At 32.0% G+C, this 22,476-nt stretch overlaps 1 protein-coding gene across 2 annotated transcripts in view; it reads right to left on the bottom strand.

Moving 5' to 3' along the window:
- LOC134714572 (focadhesin-like) overlaps positions 1 to 22,476 on the bottom strand; it is a 292,611-nt gene that overhangs the window by 115,929 nt on the left and 154,206 nt on the right. For both annotated transcript variants that reach the window (XM_063575928.1, XM_063575927.1), the window contains exons 6-8: positions 16,481 to 16,655; positions 15,707 to 15,898; positions 15,014 to 15,101 (exon numbers count right to left, since the gene is read on the bottom strand). In XM_063575928.1, coding sequence (XP_063431998.1) covers positions 15,014 to 15,101; positions 15,707 to 15,898; positions 16,481 to 16,655 — 455 coding nt within the window. The remainder of the gene's footprint in view (positions 1 to 15,013; positions 15,102 to 15,706; positions 15,899 to 16,480; positions 16,656 to 22,476) is intronic.

Below are 22,476 nucleotides of genomic sequence, written 5' to 3'. Positions count from 1 at the left end.
GGCGAAAAAAAAATTGGGGTCACCGATGTTGTTTTCGAGATATGACGTCATCAAAATTTAAAGAATCGCTTTTAACCAAAATATAAAAATAGCCCTCTAAGTTGTTTAAAAAATCCAAATTTATTAAAAAAAGATGTTAAACTGTGAAAATAAAAACAGTCAAATATAACTTGTACCTTAAAACCAGTTATTTGTAGCAATTTCCTTGCTTTTCAAAGGTTTTTAATATTTCCCGCCATTTTTAATTCCTATCTATTCTAGATTTTTCTCAAAATAAAAAAAATCTACTAATGTTTTTTTCCTTTAAACTTCTGCATAAGTTGCAGCTTCAGAGAAGATTTAAAAAGCATAAATAAAAAAGGGGGGTCACCGATGTTTTAAAACCGCTAAAAAGGAAATAATCATATTATCGATTTTTGGCGGGAAATATAACTTTTCTTTAACGTTATAGAAAGACGTTGCTGGTACAGCAGCATTTTGTGCAAAGCTTGCATTGAGTTGAAACAAATTATTTCACTACACACTTTATAACATGTTTGAAATGGTTTTTTAAGGTATTTTGATTATTCATTAATATTTTTATCAATCTATCGAATTGTTAAACAACGTTTATTACATGTATAAACAAAAATTGTCCAAGATGAAATCATCTCATTCTTTTTAATTGCATTTTTTGTATTAGGAAAAAGAATGAGATGCTTGCCTCATGCCATATATGATAGAAATTATTTTCGGCTTGCTGTGATTCCGCTGAAAAGAAGTGCGTGCCTTTTTGTCTACAGGCAGAACAAGTTCACTGCCTTGTCCATTCGGACCGGGAAGATAAAACTTGAAAATCCATGTAAAATATGCAAAACCCAGCATGTTACAAAAACCTTAATGTCGAACCACATGTAGCGAAAGGACAATTGGTTAAAATTTCCGTACTAACACAACGCTGCATAACTTATTCGAACTGTGGCAACACATTTTTACTGAGTTCGATCATCGTCACACCGTATTCATATTCATTGTACATACATTATTATATTGTTCAATGTCCATTGCCTGGGTATTAGAGCTTTACGATTTCTTATTTATTATAACCGTTCAATTAGTCGACCAACTTGTAATGTTATGCAATGCACTGCATCTGATAGATGTACCACACAATGACAACAGAGGCGAATTAAGCAAAGGGCGTGGGCAGGGACCCACCTACCCCTTTTTGTTGGAAACATTTGGTTGATTATATCTTACAAAACATCATGAAACCGCCACTGGACAAAATACATATCCCAATCATTAATATATAATAATAAAAAAAAATTGTTATAAACGGATTTTGATTTTATCCTGTTTTGCTACATTTATACAGTTTTCTGTGGACATATTATAGATAACTATTTTTTCTGTGGAATATTTATCTAACTATATTTTTTTTTATCAGATATGGCTAAAGGTTCAGGTAGATTAAGAGATTAAGTTGGAGTTACAGCTTTATTTTGAGTTAAAGTTTGAGTTTTACTTTGAGTTGTATAAGTTTTCGTTACACTTATAAGCTTCCGATTTATACTATGAGTTTGTATCATAGTAAAAATTGTGGTAAGAGTTAAAATTTTGAGATCCGATAAAATTAAGAGTAACATTGCAGTTTCTATTTCTGTTGGTGCCCCTCTTGACTTTTTCTTTGAATTTATATTTTTCTACAAGATGTATGTTTCAGTTGTTTTTTGCCAATAATGATCTATGTCAAGTAAATGTCTACAAGTAATTTGAAAATAACTGATTGATTGTGTGTGACACATGCAACTCTCTTTCCTATATCACGTTACCCATTTTTTGAAAGAACCAATGTTTTCAGAGAGAACCAGCTACCTTTGTATTGAAAAACTAACTGTCCTTTCCGACATAATCGAATGCAACTCCCTTCATCTCTGTTGACAGGCAATAGACCATAGTGAGTGACCTGAACCTGAACGTACATCTGAACTATTTTTGGTTTATTTTTCGTCCTTTACTTGTTTTGTATTTTTTAAACTTTCAGTGGCAAATATTACATGAATACTAACGCTAACACAGTCACGAAATTCCCATTAAATTGCTAACTACAAACTGTAAACTAGTGTCAAACTATATATTCAATATTTCAAAAATCAGAAATCAGTTACTTTCTCATTGTGATATTTAAATAATCTTGTTTTAAAATGTCCTTGAAATATAAATTTCATATTTTCAATATTAGCGCAAATTAAAGACATTAATTGACAGTGCTTCGTTAGCCTTTGAAGGCTGGCTGATTGACTTTGTATCAATGTATGTATAAAATGTTATATCAGGTTGCACTAAAAATAAAATTATATATATATCTATGGATTGAATACCCTTTCGTAAGACGGACCTTCATGTTACTGTTTTGCTGTACTCTGTAAGTAAATATAAGCAGATGTTGTATGAGTGCCGATGCGATAACTCTCCGTTCAAGTCACAATTTATAAAAGTAAACAATTATAGATCAAAGAACGGTCTTCAACACGGAGCCTTGGCTAACACCTATCAGCAAGTTATAAAGGACTCCAATAACGACTAATGTAAAATCATTCAAACAGGAAAACTAACGGTCTACTCTATATGAAAAACGAGAACGAGAACAACCACATCAACAAATGACAACCACTACACATCAGATTCCCCTACATAAATGGACGGGTGTTGTGTGTTAAATAGTTGTCTTGTTGGAGACTTGTAAAGCCAAACATTTTTGTTGTCGTTGAAGGTCGTATGGTCCCCTGTCGACACGATACTAGTTAGGACAACCGTTATCTAATTGACATGCAGTTTGAAGAAATACTAGTGGCAAGTTAATGCATATTCAGAACTAGAACATATCGAAAAATTCTTTTCACTAAATCGACAGACTGAGCCGAATAAATAATAATATGCAATTCAATTTTTGATGACTTATTTATGTACTATATAGTATGTATAGAAGACTAAAGTATTGACGTTTTATGTGATGTGAGAAAACTGACAGTCTAAACTGATCGTCCTTATTTACTTCTCTCCGTTTGACAGAAAACTACAGATTCCGGAAGCTATACGCTTGCATGCTGTTACTCTTGGTTTATTGTCAACCTTTTTCTCAGAAAATATACGCTGAATCCCACACACCGCATCGCGACGGTACGCTGCTAACAGTTGAGCCATATCAAGACCACTCTCGGCTATTTTTTTTGTCATATATTTTGTTATGATTTTTTTATCCACAAGCCCTTGCAGTGTTAAATATCTTTGGTTTGTCTGTTTGACAGAAACAATATTTCTGATTAGGGATTCTGTACTAAAAGAATTTTCTGAGATCTCTGTTTCTGATGGTTGTGCATGGTTAAGAATAGATTGTAAGATTCTAACATCCTCAGAAGCATTGTGTCTGGTATTGCTTTTGTAATAAATTTTCAGCCAAAAATTCCTGCTTGTGGCACTTAAGATGAGGATACTTGTTCCTGAAAAAAGATAGTGTATCCATAAAGCCGATTACTTTCTTTTGAAATGATGTACTTAGATTATATTGAGACAGGGATCTTATTAGTCTTGGGGCATCAAAACGTCGGCAATTATGTCCAACTAAAATAATCTGAGAGGGAAATTTCTCTAGCCAGCATATAAAATTTTGAAATGCTTTTTGTGGAATGCATTGATCTACCTTTTGACCATAATATACAAGTGTGTTGTTCCACACTGATAGTCCTGTAACCGTTGATGCCTGTCTACTTATACACTGTGATGGCGTAATGTACTGATTGAATTCTGAAGACTTTTCAATGGCTGAAATTTGGATTATATCACAATCATTGGCTAGTGATGTTGTTTCTACGTCAAAGTAAACAACTGACATATTATCAATTTTGAAATCAAATGTTTCTAATAAAGGTGTTGTAAAGGGATCAGATATGAAATCAGTGTCTATTAGGGTCGGTTGTTCTAAATCAATAGATTTTTTGTACGTGTCACCTTCCCTCATCTCCACTACTGTTTCCTTCTCTTTTATGATCTGTTTCCGAAATAGTTTTCTCCGTTTATTAACTGCTGAATTCTTATAATCATTTTGGTATTTTCTCTTCTCCGTAAGTTTTTCTGACGATTTTTCTGTTATTTTACCTGGTGAAAGACCACACTCTTCATATACCTGTGATATATAACCATACGATACATTTTTTTGAGCAACAGTGCAGTCAACCCGACATTCCAAACTTGACGATGAGCATAAATGTTTCGCCTTAGGTGCTTTGTTGGCCAGCATGCTGTGAAACGATTCAACCTCTTTTGTGGATGCACAGGGGGATATTTTCTCAATATTGGCATTAGAGGTGTATTCCCCAATGATTTCAGCCAGTTTTTGACGAAGAGGAAGGCTATTAAGAGATACAGTGGGTTTGTACTTATTAGGATTTCTTTTGTATGAACACCATTTCTGATTGCAGAGGTCATGTTCTTTATAAAGATGAGGTACAATAGCCTGTAAGTCATTACTCATGGCTTCCGGATTATTTCGGTTTGAATAAAGAGCATAAGAAAAACACCTATTGAGATGGGTTATTGCAGGTTTAGTTAAATCATTTTTAAAGGTATTCTTTAAGTTCCATAGTTTGTTGTTAAATTGTGATTTGACATGGTTCGTGTCACTCAATTTTTTTATAGGATGTTGGATTGTTCGTCTTATGCGTGCCATAGTTGTAGTGTCGTCATCCATAATAACAGTCGAAACCTGACAATCTTTTGTTTCAATATCCTCTATTAGTCTTGCGCCGACGTCAGGTTCCATTCCCTTAGCAGAACCAAACCAATTGCGGGTGCATTTGTGTTCCTGTGGCTCAACATTTTTTGCTTCCCAATAGGTACAAACTCTACAATCGCTTGACCGAATACCCCTCCCTACAACCTTTCCTGTTTGGTCGCCGATTAAAGTTCCAACGCCTGATTTGGAGTCGTATTTTCTTCCGGAGCCTCTCGTTTGCCACCCCATATCATACTTGACAGTTACCAGACTAACATCTTCACCATTTTCACTACAAATAATTGAAAAACTCATTATTGGAAAAACATTTAAAAAAATGAATATCATAACGTTTTCTGTAGAGTGTTTTTTTTTATTCATCTAACATGAACTTAAAAAGAAAACAAACTGTAAGACCTTTGTGTTTAATAAAATAAGAGGATGTGGTATGATTGCCAATGAGAAATATCTCCATTCATCTCCAAGACAAAATATAAAATATCGTCGATGTAAGCAATTATATTGGCCAAGGTGATGCATTCAACGCGGAGCCCTGTCTCACATCAATTAGTAAGCTTTAAACAAACCCAAATTATTCACTACGTCGAGTGCATTTGTGCAAATGAAAAGAACAGTTGAATGCAAAGAAGAACGCTGGATTATTAACCCACTTGAGCAAATCAAGGTTCAAATTAAGAACGAATGAGCCCTAATAATATTCTTTAGTTTTAACATATTTGAAAGATTAAGAATTTATCCTTCTTCGGATTAAGCTATACTTAATGTCAATTTTTATTTGCTTTTCATGTCAACAGTCGGAAAAGTTTCTGTTTTCACATATTTTGATCTCGGCGAGCATTACTGGCGAGAAACCACTTGTTAAAATCCGCATCTTATGCAATGATATTGGTAACGTTTATGTCGTTACTTAGTTTGGTGTTTGACTGCATGTGGTTGTAAACTTCATACACGTAAAAAAAATGTACATACCTATCTTCTATTACTGGAGATTTGCTCTTCTCCTCCTCTAAAGATGTATCTAGTGAATTTTGTGCAACTTTTCTTATAGGCTCGTACACTTCTTTTTCTCTTTTCTTGAAAGCAGATTGTGACATCCCATTTATATTTAAATTAGCTAAATATCTGTTTACTTCTGCAGGTCCAAGACCAGTGTCATACATAGCTATAAAAGTAATGATCGAGTCTTAGATATACTTTCAATTTGATGTGCATCATACGTTGAAAATTATACTTGCATTGCTATTCTAGATTATATGAAATACATATATATGCGTGCATGTGATGAGCGGGAGCAAACTATCAATAACTTAAAAACCGGTCAGAATACCCATATCAGCAGTATGCAATATCGCATGGTAGGGCTGTTATTTGGTTATTAGCCTTGTTGCGTTAGTGGGTCGTTAGTATATGATAAAATTATGAAAGTTTAATGCGTGTCCGGATATCATCCCTCGACCAATATCCGTTCGAGACTTATTCGAGGTTTGATATTTGTTTTTTTGGGATGATTCCTGGGCTGATTTGGAAAACGCCTCTTATTTGGGATGTATGTAAAACTATTAACCACAAAGAAGGAATTATTGTTCTCGGGGGGGGGGGGGGGGGGGGGGGGGGGGGGGTAGGTTTACAGAAGCATGTTTCTTTTTTTTAGAATGAAAAACCGGACAACGAATGTGTGTTTGTCGAGCCGATGACTTTAGTCGCAGAAAGTTCGACCAAGGGATAGTAATCCGGCGGCGGCGGCGGCGTTAGCTAACTTCTTTAAAAAGCTTTACATTTTAGGAGGTGGAAGACCTGGATGATTCATACTTTGCATATAGATGCATTATATTACGAAGTTTCCGTCTGTCACATGTCCATTGTCCTTGACCTCATTTTCATGCTTAAGGTGGCTCCTGGGTACAAAAAATTTAGCAAAAAGTTAAACCTTTATTTTTTCATTACAAATGTTATTTATTACACTATTAGTTGTTACTTTATGATATGGTACAAAAAACAACCCAAAAAATTGATTTGGTTTGTCCCCAGATGACTTTAAAAATTGAAAAAGCTCCAAATTATCTCCCTTTGGTGCAAAAATGCCATTTTTTGGCCTTAAATTCGAAATATCTTTTTTACTCATCGGTGACCTATATTTTTTATTATTGTTTTCAAATAAGCTGTACATAAACTAAATAATTGTAAAATTTAAGCGATTTCTTATATTAGGTTATTTTTTTATTTCGATATTTCCTATTTTTCTCCTATTAGTTCAACAGAAAAAAAGGACATTAACAAAAATGTATGATCTTTCAGAGGCAGATTTTAGCTTAAATGAACGGTGACCCCATTTTTTTATTTTCTTTTTCTTTTAAGTATATGATAAAGTTCATTTATGAAAAAATATAGCGAAATCCTATATTAGGAAAAAAAAAAAATTTATACCCAGGAGCCCCCTTAAGTGACTATTTTTAGAAAAGTTCAGGTTTTTTGTAAATTTAATTTTTGTCTTAAAATGATTAATAGGTTTAGGTCCAGTTCATATCTGAAGAAACTATAAGCAATGGCCTAAAGTATATTTGATGTATGAAAAAACTGTAAGGTGTACATGTCAAACTGGCATGTGCCATCTGAGCTTGACCTCATTTTCATCAGTGGTTTAAGTTAAGTTTTTGTGTTAAGGTCTGTTTTTACTATTACTGTATGCAATAGATCTACTTTATTTGGTGTATTTAATGATTTAAGATGTGCGCTTCTGGCTGGTAGGTGAAATCGGACATTGATCTCATTTTCAGTGTTCAGTGGTCAAAGTTGAGTTTTTAAGTTTGATCTATTTATCTAAATAAATACTGTATGCAAAAGATCAACTATATTTGATGTTTTGAACTATTTTATGATGTCTTATATAGAAAAGAAGATGTGGTAGGATTGCCAATGAGACAACTGTCCACCAGAGACAAAAAATAAAACAGACATTAACAACTATAGGTCACCGTACGGCCTTCAATAACGAGCAAAGCCCATACCGCATAGTCCGGGAAATCGAATATTTCACATATACTATTCAGAAAGGAAGGAGGTAACCACCGAAAGAAATGTATCACTCTGCGCGTTCAATAAATAGTGCACCGCATGATCGGATAACTCATATCGAAATTAGTACCAACATCTTCTAGACAACTTCTTTCCAATATGTTGTTGTTAGTTAGTAAAGTACAGAAATAGTTAAAAATGGAACGGGTTTCTTTTATCTTTTGAACGATTTTTACGCTCTTTTATTGAGATCAGGCAAAATGACAATTTTTGTAAATCAAATTAGGATACAATGTTTGGACCGAATGGAAACCACATGAAAAAAGTGGGATCGGTCCTATGCTGGAAAACCATAACAGTCTCACTCCGAAATCGCTGTCTTAATCACACAAGTCTGGAGCCCCCAACCCAATGAAAATCGACGTTCACTAGAAGGACTACTGCCATTGAATTGTTAAGCATCAGCTTATGCGTCGGAGGTCACATTTTTTTTATTAATTTCTTAAACTATAGAGTGTGGTAGGAGGGTCCTGATCCCGAAATCCCGTGCTTAAAAACACGAAATCCCGATTTCTCTGATTTATACAATTCCCGACAATCCGAAATTCGAGACAGAATTCCCGGATCCCGCAAGGGTCAATCCCGAAATCCCGAGCTTAAAAACACCCGATCCCGCAGTACCTATAAAGATCAGTAAAGGGTGTAGAATAGCCGTATAAAATTTATGTAAGAAAACATTTCCGTTATTTGTAAAAATTCATTGTCTTTCAAAAATGCCGTCACGGAGGCGCAAACCGAATTTGTAATAAAAAATTAAAGAATGATCGTATAAAGGATCATCTCAAACAATATCCTTTGTTTGCATTCAAAAAATATATAAAATCTGTAGTAATATAGTATAGTTTAAAAGACATGGTTATACAATCTGAACAAATAAATATATCATTGTCATTACATGTAATTATTTGTTATTGGTATGCTCTGACATTGTTCTCATATCAATTACAAAATGTTCCTTGTTTTAATTTGTACATTAATTTATGCTATACAGTGCAATACACAAAAAGGTAAGAAGCACCTGCTTTTCCTTTGTAGCTATGCGGTGGATGGGTTGATGCGGTAACGTCATAATGATAAACATGACGTCATATTGCACAACGTACGAATTCAAAATATACTGGTATCTGTGACAACGTTTTACAGTGTAATATTTAGGGAATAAATGGAGAAATACTATGTTATTCATTGAACTTTGATGGTCATTTTTTTTCTAGTATCATTAATACATACATGCAGTATGTTATTTATAAATAAACTGTTTGTTTGGAGTCCTTTGGACAAAGGAACAGCTAGTTCAAGAAGTTAGTTGCATTTTTGTTGAGCTTTTTATTCTGATAGTTTTCTTCTTCACTTATTAGAAATGAGAAGATGTGGCATTAGTGCCAATAAAACAACGTTTTCTTTTTTTTTTGTAAAGAATAAAGGAACAGTAACATTATTTCAAAAACTTGAATCACTCATTTCTTTTACCGATTTATCTTACCTACTGCTGCTTTCGAATTTACATCAAATATTGGTCTTGTCTTCTGTTTTTTTGCATCATAATGGACCTTTCCGGAGTAGATTTTATTTATCACACCACAAGAACATGCCACATACAGAATGCACCCTAGACCACACTTTGTTTCTTCGGTAACGTTGGTAAACTGAAGTGGTAATTCACAGTCTACACAACCTGCTTTTAGCTGTTTGTCCATCTCATATGGTTCAAAAACACGCCTCTCTCCCGGTATCCAGATACATGAGTCTAACTGTCTTGGTTCATTGATTTCAGCTTCAAACAAATTGTCCGTTTCGTATATAATTTTCATTTTTACACTTAAATCAATACGTCGTTTGCATTCTCCTGCCTTCGTGAAACGACCATTCGAGCGGGCCGCCATTTTAGAAATCGGCGGACTCGAAAACGGCGACGTCATAATACGGTTACGACACTATAGCGGCGCCGAGAGCGATGCGTATAAACAATAGTGTGATTTCCCTTTAAATCATAACAGATGGAGAGAAAAAAAATGACGATTATAGTTATATTTGCGTAAAAAATGATAAAATCCTGCACAGTCTCAAGACTAAGTTTATCGTGTATACATGCATTGGTTGAAGAATTGGATAAACATAATTTTTCACCAGTCACTCGATTCATATGACTTTCATATAAAAGACAAAAATATCATAACACAATCAAATATGACAATTGGTAATATTTTGTTATCAAAACATTCTTTGAATTAATATCTTAAATAATCAATAAAAAAACCCATCACACTACAAATTTGATTGAAAGGAGATGTGTTTTTTTGACATCTTTAGCTCAACCCTATAAATATTCCCCAAGTCAGCAGACAGGTTATGAATGAGTATAACAGCTGGGACTACCAAAGTTCTACCATCAATTTCAATTTGTTAAAGAAAAAAAGTACTTTTTAATACTGTATCATCTGTTCAGAAAAAGCACTTGGCATTGGTAATACAGATGACAAATAATACATTGACATGTAAAACAACACCAATTGATACCCTATTTAAGAATGGTTGAGGTTATGGAAATCAAGTGCAAAGGATTTAGCCTATTTACATAGAAGTCATGGTTCTTATAATTTAATATGAGCAGCTGAACATCTGAGACATATAACTTTAATGACCCTATATGGAAAGAGATTTTAAATTTTTGTTTTATAGATTTTTTATTGATAAAATAAAATAAAAAAATGTGATGTAAAATATGTACAATATTACTTTTTTTACGTTTACTAAACAGATTGGATGGAGAGTTGTATTATTGGCACTTGTACCACATCTTCTTATTTCATTCATTAACAAGTAAAACAAATGGATTCGCTTTGAACAAAATCAAATCTGTACTTTTTGCAAAATTAGGCCTGACAAATGTGTACAACAACAACAATATTGTTTTTATCCTTTTAGCTAGCTTATCCTTGATATCTTTTTGCTAGCTAATCCTTACTTGATATCTTTTTGCTAGTTTATTCTTGATATCTTTTTGCTAGCTCATCCTTTATACTTGATATCTTATTGCTAGCTAACCTTACTTGATATCTTTTTGCTAGCTAACCTTTACTTGATATCTGTTTGCTAGCTAACCTTTACTTGATATCTTTTTGCTAGCTAATCCTTACTTGATATCTTTTTGCTGGCTAATCCTTACTTGATATCTTTTTGCTAGCTAATCCTTACTTGATATCTTTTTGCTAGCTTATCCTTTATATCTTTTTGCTAGCTAATCCTTACTTGATATCTTTTTGCTAGCTAATCCTTACTAGATATCTTTTAGCTAGCTTATCCTTACTTGATATCTTTTTGCTAGCTTATCCTTGATATCTTTTTGCTAGCTAATCCTTACTTGATATCTTTTTGCTAGCTAATCCTTACTTGATATCTTTTTGCTAGCTTATCCTTGATATCTTTTTGCTAGCTAATCCTTACTTGATATCTTTTTTCTAGCTAATCCTTACTTGATATCTTTTTGCTAGCTAATCCTTACTTGATATCTTTTTTCTAGCTAACCTTTACTTGATATCTAAATGGACCAATTATATTGGTATAATCTAGAAACAAGAACATTCTTAATTGTTTGTGGTCAATTTCTGTTACTTTATTGGGGTCTGCAGGATGTGATTTATAAAATAGAGAATAATTGGTCAATTTTACAGGGTGCTTATATAATCAAATATGAAAAAAAAAAAAAATTGGTCAATTTAACACGGTGCTTTTATAATTAAATATAAAAAAAATACAGAGAATAATTGGCAAAATTAGTATAAAGAATAGAGATAAATAAAATACAAAATTGAAGACAAGAGTGACCTTGTTGACCTTTAATATTTTGTAGTGATTTTCAACAAGAACATTAGGCCATATCATTGGTAAACATCATTTTACTATATCAATTTAAAAGAATGGTTACTCAATGACATTATGCTTTATGTAATTATTTCAAAATACAAGAAGGAAATCATATCATGAAGCAATGTACAAAATGGTAAAACCCAAAACTCTTTAGACACTTGAATAACAGTTAATGATTACTTTTTTTTGTGAACTATTCCCAATATTCATGTAATATTTTACATAAAGTTGCAAAGCTGATTTGATAGACAGATTGAATATGTTAAGTTTCTCTTTATTAGGGTAGGTGTCATATAATCCTAGTGCAGAATCAATTTGGAATTTTTAACATGTAATAACACAGCATGAAGCTTTCTTCCTATAAAAGTGCATAAAAAATAAAAATATGAAATAAAAAGTCTTCCAGAATATTTTCTAAAAAACTTGTTCTCTAATTAAGGAATAAGCCGACTTTTCTATATATTCTGCAGGCATGTTTGGTTATGTTTCGATAGATAGATATTATATAATTAATATAAAAGACAAAAATATAATTACACAATCAAATATGGCATTTATTGATTATAATAATTTCTTTAGAATAATATCTTATAAAAATAGATATTATATAATTAATATAAAAGACAAAAATATAATAACAAAATCAAAATATGACATTTGGTAATATTTTTTATTAAAATCTCAATAAATTATATTTCAAAGACAAAGCATTTGTAAATCAATAGAAAACCATAAGACTACAAATTTGAATGAAAGGAGATGTGGTTTTTGACATCTTTAGCTTAAAACTATAAATTTCCCCTAAGTCTGCAGACAGGTTATGAATGAGTATAACAGCTGAGACTACCAAAGTTCTACCATCAACATCAATTTGTTTTATGAAAAAAATGTACTTTTTAATACCATATCATCTGTTCAGAAAAAGCACTTAACATTGGTAAAACAGATGACAAATGACGACATTGACAAGTAAAACAATCCTGATTCGTTATATTTGTTATTCTCATTGGATTTTGTCTAATACTAATTTTAAGTTCGTTTCTGTGTGTGATACATTTAAATGTTGTGTTGTTGTTCTCCTCCTATATTTGATGCATTTCCCTCAGTTTTAATTTGTAACCCGGATTTGATTTTTTCTATCAATTTATGAGTTTCGAACAGCGGTATACTACTGTTGCCTTTATTCATATCCTTTTGAAATCAAGTGCAAAGGATTAAGCCTATTTCTAAAGATATCTTGCCTTTTTTTTGTACATAAATAAGGCCATTTTATTTCTCGTTTGAATTGTTTTACATTGTCATTTCAGGCCCTTTTATAGCTGACAATGCGGTATGGGCTTTGCACATTGTTGAAGGCATTACAGTGACCTATAGTTGTTAATTTCTGTGTCATTTTGGTCTCTTGTGGAGAGTTTTCAATTAAATTTGAAAAACAATAAATTAAAATAAAATACTCAAAATATGTATAGTATTACTGTGAATGCTTTATTACAACATATTTGTGTTCTATATGAATGAGGTTTACAGAATGCAAAATAACTGGTCAATTCTATAGGGTGTTTAAATAATACAAAATAGATAATAAATGACAAAATTCGTATAAATAACAGAGAAAAAATAAGGAATACAGAATTGAAGACCCTAGAAGACAAGAGTGACCTTGTTGAATTTTATATTTTGTAGTGATTTTCAACCTGTATTAGATGCCATTTTATTGGTTAACCAAAGGAGTAGGGGCATTAAGGCCTAGTTTTGGCCCAAGAAAATGAAATGTTTGATAACTATTTCAAATTGGCACATAATGTTTAGAAATGCACAGAGCCAAGAAGAACAAATGAAAAACATTAAGATTTTTATCTGATGACGTCACAATTACGTCATTATATGTACTGTTTTCACAAAAACCATGAAAAATACAGAATTTATGCAGTTTTCTTACTGCATTTCCGTTGTGGAAACATCCTGCGCAGCCGAGAAACAACAAAATAATTTAACAAAAGCTTTATTATAACTATTGGCATTATCTCATCAAATATAAAGTTGTTTCTTGGGTGCGCACATACTTTTTCAGTCTAAAATATACTTAAAATTTGATGAAAAAACAAGGAAAATCAAGAGATTTAACAAAACATGCAAATTAGGTTATGATTTGTTGCCATGTTAACTTGTTTGATGTCAATTCTTTTGTGTTTTTGTTTGTACCTTATACCTTAGACAAGTTTTCAGTAATTTAAGAATATGTATGATAACTTTAAAATTTGCAGTAATTTTTGGGCCAAATAAGGGCCTTATTGCCCCTACTCCTTTAACGATTTCATTTATTTAAGAATGGTCAAACAATAACATATGATTTATGCATTTATTTCAAAATGCAACAAGGAAATTATATTATGAAACAAAATGACAGAACTAAACCCTTAGGTCTGCTAAATAAAAGGTTTCTTTTTTTTGCAAATTAATAAGCTGTTTAATCATATTTTTATTCATTACTGAATACTAAAAGTACATTTTGTATAAAGTGCTTAACTGATAAAAACTAAAAATATATGCATGGTCAGCACTTTAACAACCCCATACAAATTTCCATTTGTTTAGTTTAAAAAAAATCTACATAATGTCATTATGTTGTCATATATAGCTGTTATGTAATCTGCATTTTATTTGGAAATAAAATACCAGTTTTAAACATCATAAATTTCTATTGTCCAATCAAAAGGATGGAATCCTTATGACAGCTATAAAATTTAATTAAAGTGAAATAAATACTTCCTGCATGCCATTGTTCTTTTTTCAAATGTGTTTTTAACTTTGATTAAATTATAACACCATCCAAAGAATTTTAGTATTAGGAAATTTTTCTTTAAATTTGAAAAAGTGCAAAACAATGATATTAGTGTTTTGTGTTGTGTTGTATTTTGTGGCTTTCAAAGATCCCATCTCCATATAAGGTATCTCAAGATTATAAAACTGACCCCATCCCTATATTCCATGTGTTTAGTTTATGTACATTATAAAGAGGATTGCACAAGCAGCAATAACTTTGAAAAAATAAATAAAGCTCTTCCTCAAATAACCTCCATCTTTGAGAAAACAAAACAAAAATTGCATGAAAGTAATTAAGTGTCTGCTATATTATGACTGGTTATTGTATGGAAATTTAGAAATAGTGTTCATCGCCAAACTATACTCAGCAGTGTATTTAGGAGAAGGAGCCAGTACAATTGATATGCTACTCAAGACAAAACTCCACAAGAACATTGTGTTTATGCTATTCAATATTTGCTATAATATAGAACTTACCTATATTGACTATTGGACCAATATATTCTTTGGGACTGGTTGAAAGAATTGTTGCTATAGCAACCAGATTTGTGTCTGACATTATATTCTGAAAATGATAAAAAAAAAAATAAGATTCTCTATATAAACTTGATGAGTCAGTTCAAAAAGAATTCCTCTGTGTGCAGCCTTATCCAAGAAAATTTGGTCACTCACAATAAAACACAGACAACAAACAGTGAAATTTGACCTATTATCTGATTTCTAAAACATACTGTTACTCATAATTAACTGATTTTCTAAAACTAGCTCTAGATCTGAAGACAAATCTGCAGGCAAATACGGAATAGTACAATTTTCATAGTTCCATACATTTGGAAGTTAAATCTCTACGCTAACACAGACATGAAGAAAAACTCTGCCTCTTGGTGGAAAAATTAATTTGAAATATGTTTTCTATATATGACAAAAACCATTAAAATACATTTAATATTTTCCCCTGAATTGCACATTTTATAAATTTAATCACAGTTTGTTGCTCTAAATGTGCCATTGGATTTAAAAAGGTTTTAAGGTTGCTGTATAGTCACGATTTACATCACTTCTGCTATTTTTTCATATTCATGTACTTCCTTAATTCCACTTTGAGCAAATTCTTCGAAAGATTCAATAATAATATAATTTATTCATGCTTTGTACATAGCATTATCTTACACTTTTGCTGTTCATTATACAATTTTGCAGACTTCTTGCTAAGATGGAATAGTTAATTTGTAGTTGGGTGCTCTGTAAACATAAAGAGAATCCAAATCTAACAAGAATTGACAACTCTTGCCTGCTTTTGATGATTGGTAGGAGTTCTGACAGAAACTGGCTAGTCATTGTCAAGGAATCTGGAGTGTTCACCTACAAATAGAGATTAAAAAATATCCTGTTATACGATTTTCCCCTTTTTGGTCAATTTTATTGGTGGACATATCGTTCTCATGTGTATCACCAGCCCAGTCGTCAGCACTTCAGTGTTGACCTGAATATCAATTATATGGTAATTTTTATAAATTTCCTGTTACAAAACTTCGAATTTTTCGAAAAACTAAGGATTTTCTTATCCCAGGAATAGATTACCTTAGCCATATTTTGGGTCTTCAACTTTGTTCTTGTTTGGATTTACAACTATTTTGATATGAGCGTTACTGATGAATATTATATAGAAGAAACGCGGGTCTGGCTTATTAAATTATAATCCTCGTACCTTTGATAACAATTAATATATAACAACAGAAAAAGAACAATAAAAACCACTTGTTTAACAAAGCATTTTTGCCAATGACCATGGATTTGGCAGCAGACATCGTCCAATCAAAAGTAGTCTTAGATGTATTAAAAATATCAGGTACATTAGAGACTAAAATATAAAATCTGATATAATAAATAAGAGGCATTTCAGGTTTATTTCATTGTCATATTTCTAATAAAAAAAATACCAACCTGGAAGCATGGTAAAATTTTTACCAGGAATTTTAACACACTGTCCTCCGAAGTCACCTGCAAAAGTGTTTGCTGTAAGTTTACTCTCATGGACAAAAACTGCAGACTTTGCTGAGGTTCTAGGAGTACAAACTTCAGGAATGGTTCCATCAGGGAAATACAGCTTGTTCTTAAACTAAATTAAAGAAGAATACATTAATTGCAAACATAAATTGTATTTAGTGTTTAACCGATTGAGTGGTCTCTATTTTCTTTACATTAACTGACAAATATTTTATGCAGATTAAAAATAAGTAAAGATAAATAAAAAAATCAAAGTAGTAGATATATTTTAATGCAAGTTGTCTCATCTTGTTACTATTTTGATGATGCAAACTGACAGAACACTGCATATAGAAATTATTTAATGATAGCAATTGATATAATATTGCAATGAGAACTGACAGTATTTTGATGATAACAATCGATATGATATTGCAATGAGAACTGACAGTATTTTGATGATAACAATCGATATAATATTGAAATGAGAACTGACAGTATTTTGATGATAGCAATTGATTTAATATTGCAATGAGAACTGACAGTATTTTGATGATAACAATCGATATAATATTGCAATGAGAACTGACAGTATTTTGATGATAACAATCGATATAATATTGAAATGAGAACTGACAGTATTTTGATGATAGCAATTGATTTAATATTGCAATGAGAACTGACAGTATTTTGATGATAACAATCGATATAATATTGAAATGAGAACTGACAGTATTTTGATGATAGCAATTGATTTAATATTGCAATGAGAACTGACAGTATTTTGATGATAACAATCGATATAATATTGAAATGAGAACTGACAGTATTTTGATGATAGCAATTGATTTAATATTGCAATGAGAACTGACAGTATTTTGATGATAACTATCGATATAATATTGAAATGAGAACTGACAGTATTTTGATGATAACAATCGATATAATATTGCAATGAGAACTGACAGTATTTTGATGATAACAATCGATATAATATTGCAATGAGAACTGACAGTATTTTGATGTTAACAATTGATATAATATTGAAATGAGAACAGCTGACAATATGTTGATAATAACAACTGATATAATATTGAAATGAGAACAGCTGACAATATGTTGATAATAACAATTGATATAATATTGCAATGAGAACAGCTGACAGTATTTTGATGTTAACAATTGATATGATATTGAAACGAGAACAGCTGACAATATGTTGATAATAACAATTGATACAATTTTGCAATGAGAACAGCTGACAGAATTTTGATGTTAACAATTGAGATGTTTACTCAGATGTTAACACACATTTCCCTATTTCATAACTGATTACCAAAGAAAAGATACAATATAAACAACAGACAATTAAAATAAGATTAGAACAGCATCACAACAAACAGAAATAAATTTAACCCTTAAAAATATTTACAAATAATCAGAACACATTGCAAACATAGAACAAATGACAATTAAACATATTCAGGATAATTTCTGAGAATTTTGTATAAATGATAGGAAATAGTAATGATTACAACTGAAAATATTTTGATGATAACAATGGATAGGATTTTGTAATAAGAAAAACTGAAAGCATTTTATGATAATAATTGATAAGTTATTGCAATGAGAACAGCTGACAATATGTTGATGATAACAGCCAGTATTTTGATGATAACAATAATTGATAAGAAATAGCAATGATAACAATTGATAGAATATTTAATGAGAACAACCGATATCATTTTGATGATAGATCTGGAAGTATATTGCAATGCGAATGATTGATAATATTTTGATAAGGATGTAAAGGAACTTCTATGAGAACAAATGACATACAAAAACTTATCATCCTCCAATGGACCAGGAAAAGGAGATCAAGGCCTGACGATACCTGTCAGAAAGACAAAATCATTCCATATATCAGTTGACATACCTACCTACTGTGTCCTGTGAAAGTACTTTGATTCGTGGGTATCAATTTTCGTGATTTGAGCAGTATTTACATGTTCGTGGGTTTTTAAATTCGTGGATTTTAGTTTTTGAAAATTTTTTAAATATTAAAGCCTTTTAATAGAAAAGAAGGTAACAAATAGTCTGGATTGAAGGAAATTGCAAAGTAAACATTGACCCGTGTAAATCGTAGTGACAACACTAATTATCCCAAGCTGAGACTACCAAGATAAAGTGATCAACAGATAAGGACCATCAAAGGTGTTAATTAGGCCATAAATATGTCCCCTAAAGAAATCAGTATCATAAACGTATCTTAAATATAAAATGAGGTATTGATAATAATATCAATCTATCTCACAAACAACTTCTGTGGATAAAAAGAAGGATACTATATAAAAGAGGGTCGAAAGATACCAAAGGGACAGTCAAACTCATAAATCTAAAACAAACTGACAACGCCATGGCTAAAAATGAAAAAGACAGACAGAAAAACAATAGTACACATGACAAAACATAGAAAACTAAAGAATAATCAACACGAACCCCACCAAAAACTAGGGGTGATCTCAGGTGCTCCAGAAGGGTAAGCAGATCCTGCTCCACATGTGGCACCCGTCGTGTTGCTTATGTGATTACAAATCCGGTAAATAGTCTAATTCGGTAGGTCACATTCATGAAAGGGAAGGGGATTGTAGTTACGACGTAAGGAACATATCCGATATCATTTGTGAAACGGTTATTTCATAACGGTCAACCAACTCGTAATGGCGTCCGTACAAATTACGAAGGGATGATTTCAACTTCACCATTTGGAACTCTTGGTTTAATAGCTTCCTTGTGAGCAGTAACCCTCTATCAAGAAAATCATGATAGGAAATGCAAGCACGGGAATATCGTATCAATTGGGAGATATATACCCCGTATGCAGGTGCTGCTGGAATGTTGCTACTTAAAAATGGAAAGTTCACAATTGGAAAACTGAAATCATCTCTTTTGTCGTAAAGTTTTGTTTTCAACCGACCCTCATTGTCAATTTCTAGATGTAAGTCAAGATGTAAGAATTGTGTAAAGACCACAGAAACCTGAACTTCGTTACAAAACATTCACACCTTTTGCCAAACTAGCATATTTTACGAATATGAAAGGTTCATTAAAGTAATATCCTTCACGGAATGTCAACCCTCAAAGATTTAAACAATAAGTACAATTGCCAATGATTAAGTTTTCTTATTCTAATTTACATATTCGCAAATTTGTGTTCCATATAGTATAGCGGAAAAGTGGTATAGTGCTCTAGAATGTTCAAAAATATAACGGTTTTAAAAAGATAGTTTTCAAGTTAGTAATCAGGATTTGGTATGGTATCTGTTACTCACAATACAAAATGTAAAGGGTACAAATTTCCTTGAAGTTTTTCTCTAAAGTTTAAGAATCCGAAAGCTTCTTTAACACTTATATAGTATTCAACATAAGATAATAAACTCACGATTTTAATACAGAAAGCTTAAATGAACAACCAACTGTCCTAATAATCACCATAAAACTTTAAGAAGCCATATCCAATAATGTTTACAATTTTTAATTGTTTTCTTGACAATAAACCAATCACTAAAGACGAAATACACAATAATCTCATCAAAATAGCATTTTATGCCACTAAGACAATAACAATCAAAACCAAGGAGTAAACAAAGACTCACAAAACCAAAGGACATTTACATCAACAATTATTAATAATAAATAAGAAACAAGACGAACAATAAAAACGGGGAGTAAAATAAGTTGCTCCGGAAGGTTAAGCATTTCCTGCACCGTAAACGGCAACCGTGACTAAGCTACAGAGAAACACACCGACTAACTTGTTGTTTTATGGGAGTTAGAACATATGCAATCTTGCAAAGTAGATGAATAGAAGGATATGATATCAATAACACTGTTTGAGTAGGCCATTGGAAAATGATGTTCACTACTGTATCAGTGTTTGAACAATTTATTAGTATATGATTATCAAAAAGTAAAATAAGAAATATACCAACATTTAAGGAAACTTCAAACACATTAACCAAATGGATAAAACCTGTAGAATTTCTGACTTAATACAGGGATTTTTTTATGTAGAAAATAATGGAATGAACCTGTTTTTATAGTTAGCAAAACCTATTACTTATATGACAGTCGTATAACATTCCATTATATTCACAACAATGTGTGAACAAGACAAACGGACATCATAGGTGAAAGTTAATAGTAAACTAGAGGCTCTAAAGAGCCTGTGTCGCTCACCTTGGTCTATGTGCATATTAAACAAAGGACACAAATGGATTCATGACAAAATTATATTTTGGTGATGGTGATGTGTTTGAAGTTCTTACTTTACTGAACGATTTTGCTTCTTACAATTATATCTATCATGAACTTTGCCCATTAGTAACAGAGAACTATATTTGGTAAAAATTTACATAAATTTACCAAATTAATGAAAATTGTTAAAAATTGACTATAAAGGGCAATAACTCCTTAAGGGGTCAATTGACCATTTAGGTCATGTTGACTTATTTGTAGATCTTACTTTGCTGAACATTATTGCTGTTTACAGTTTATCGCTATCTATAATAGTATTCAAGATAACCAAAAACGGCAAAACTTCTTTAAAAATTACCAATTGGAGGGCAGCAACCCAACAACCAGTTGTCCAATTCATCTGAAAAATTCAGGGCAGATAGATATTGACTTGATTAACAATTTAACTTCTTGTCAGATTTGCTCTAGATGCTTTGGTTTCATAGTTATAAGCAAAAAACTGCATTTTACCCCTATGTTCTATTTTTAGCCATGGCGGCCATCTTGGTTGAATGGCCAGGTCATCGGACACATTTTTCAAACTAGATACCCCAAAGATGATTGTGGCCTAGTAGTTTCAGTGGAGATTTTGTAAAAGATTACTTAGATTTATGAAAAATGGTTAAAAATTGACTATAAAGGGCAATAACTCCTAAAGGGGTCAACTGACCATTTTGGTCATGTTGACTTATTTGTAGATCTTACTTTGCTGAACATTATTGCTGTTTACAATTTATCTCTATCTATAATAATATTCAAGATAATTACCAAAAACAGCAAAATTTCCTCAAAATTACCAATTCAGGGGCAGCAACCCAACAACCAATTGACCGATTCATCTGAAAATTTCAGGGCAGATAGTTCTTGACCTGATAAACATTTTTATCCCATTTCAGATTTCCACAAAATGCTTTGGTTTTTGAGTTATAAGCCAAAAACTGCATTTTACCCCTATGTTCTATTTTTAGCGGTGGCGGCCATCTTGGTTGGTTGACCAGGTCACGCCACACATTTTTTAAACTAGATACCCCAAAGATGATTGTGGCCAAGTTTGGATTAATTTGGCCTAGTAGTTTCAGAGGAGAAGATTTTTGTAAAAGATTACTTTAATTTATGAAAAATGGTTAAAAATTGACTATAAAGGGCAATAACTCCTAAACGGGTCAACTGACCATTTTGGTCATGTTGACTTATTTGTAGATCTTACTTTGCTGAACATTATTGCTGTTTACAGTTTATCTCTAACTATAATAATATTCAAGATAATAACCAAAAACAGCAAAATTTCTTCAAAATTACCAATTCAGGGGCAGCAACCCAACAACCGATTGACCGATTCATCTGAAAATTTCAGGGCAGATAGATCTTGACCTGATAAACATTTTTACCCCATGTCAGATTCGCTCTAAATGCTTTGGTTTTTGAGTTATAAGCCAAAAACTGCATTTTACCCCTATGTTCTATTTTTAGCCGTGGCGGCCATCTTGGTTGGTTGACCGGGTCACGCCACACATTTTTTAAACTAGATACCCCAATGATGATTGTGGCCAAGTTTGGTTTGATTTGGCCCAGTAGTTTCAGAGGAGAAGATTTTTGTAAAAGTTAACGACGACGGACGACGACGGACGACGGACGCCAAGTGATGAGAAAAGCTCACT

The sequence above is a fragment of the Mytilus trossulus genome, chromosome 4 (assembly GCF_036588685.1).
Source record: "Mytilus trossulus isolate FHL-02 chromosome 4, PNRI_Mtr1.1.1.hap1, whole genome shotgun sequence".
Classification (NCBI taxonomy): Eukaryota; Metazoa; Mollusca; class Bivalvia; order Mytilida; family Mytilidae; genus Mytilus; species Mytilus trossulus.
The sequence above is the reverse complement of the archived record's forward strand: the minus strand, read 5'-3'. Positions and strand labels throughout refer to the sequence as shown.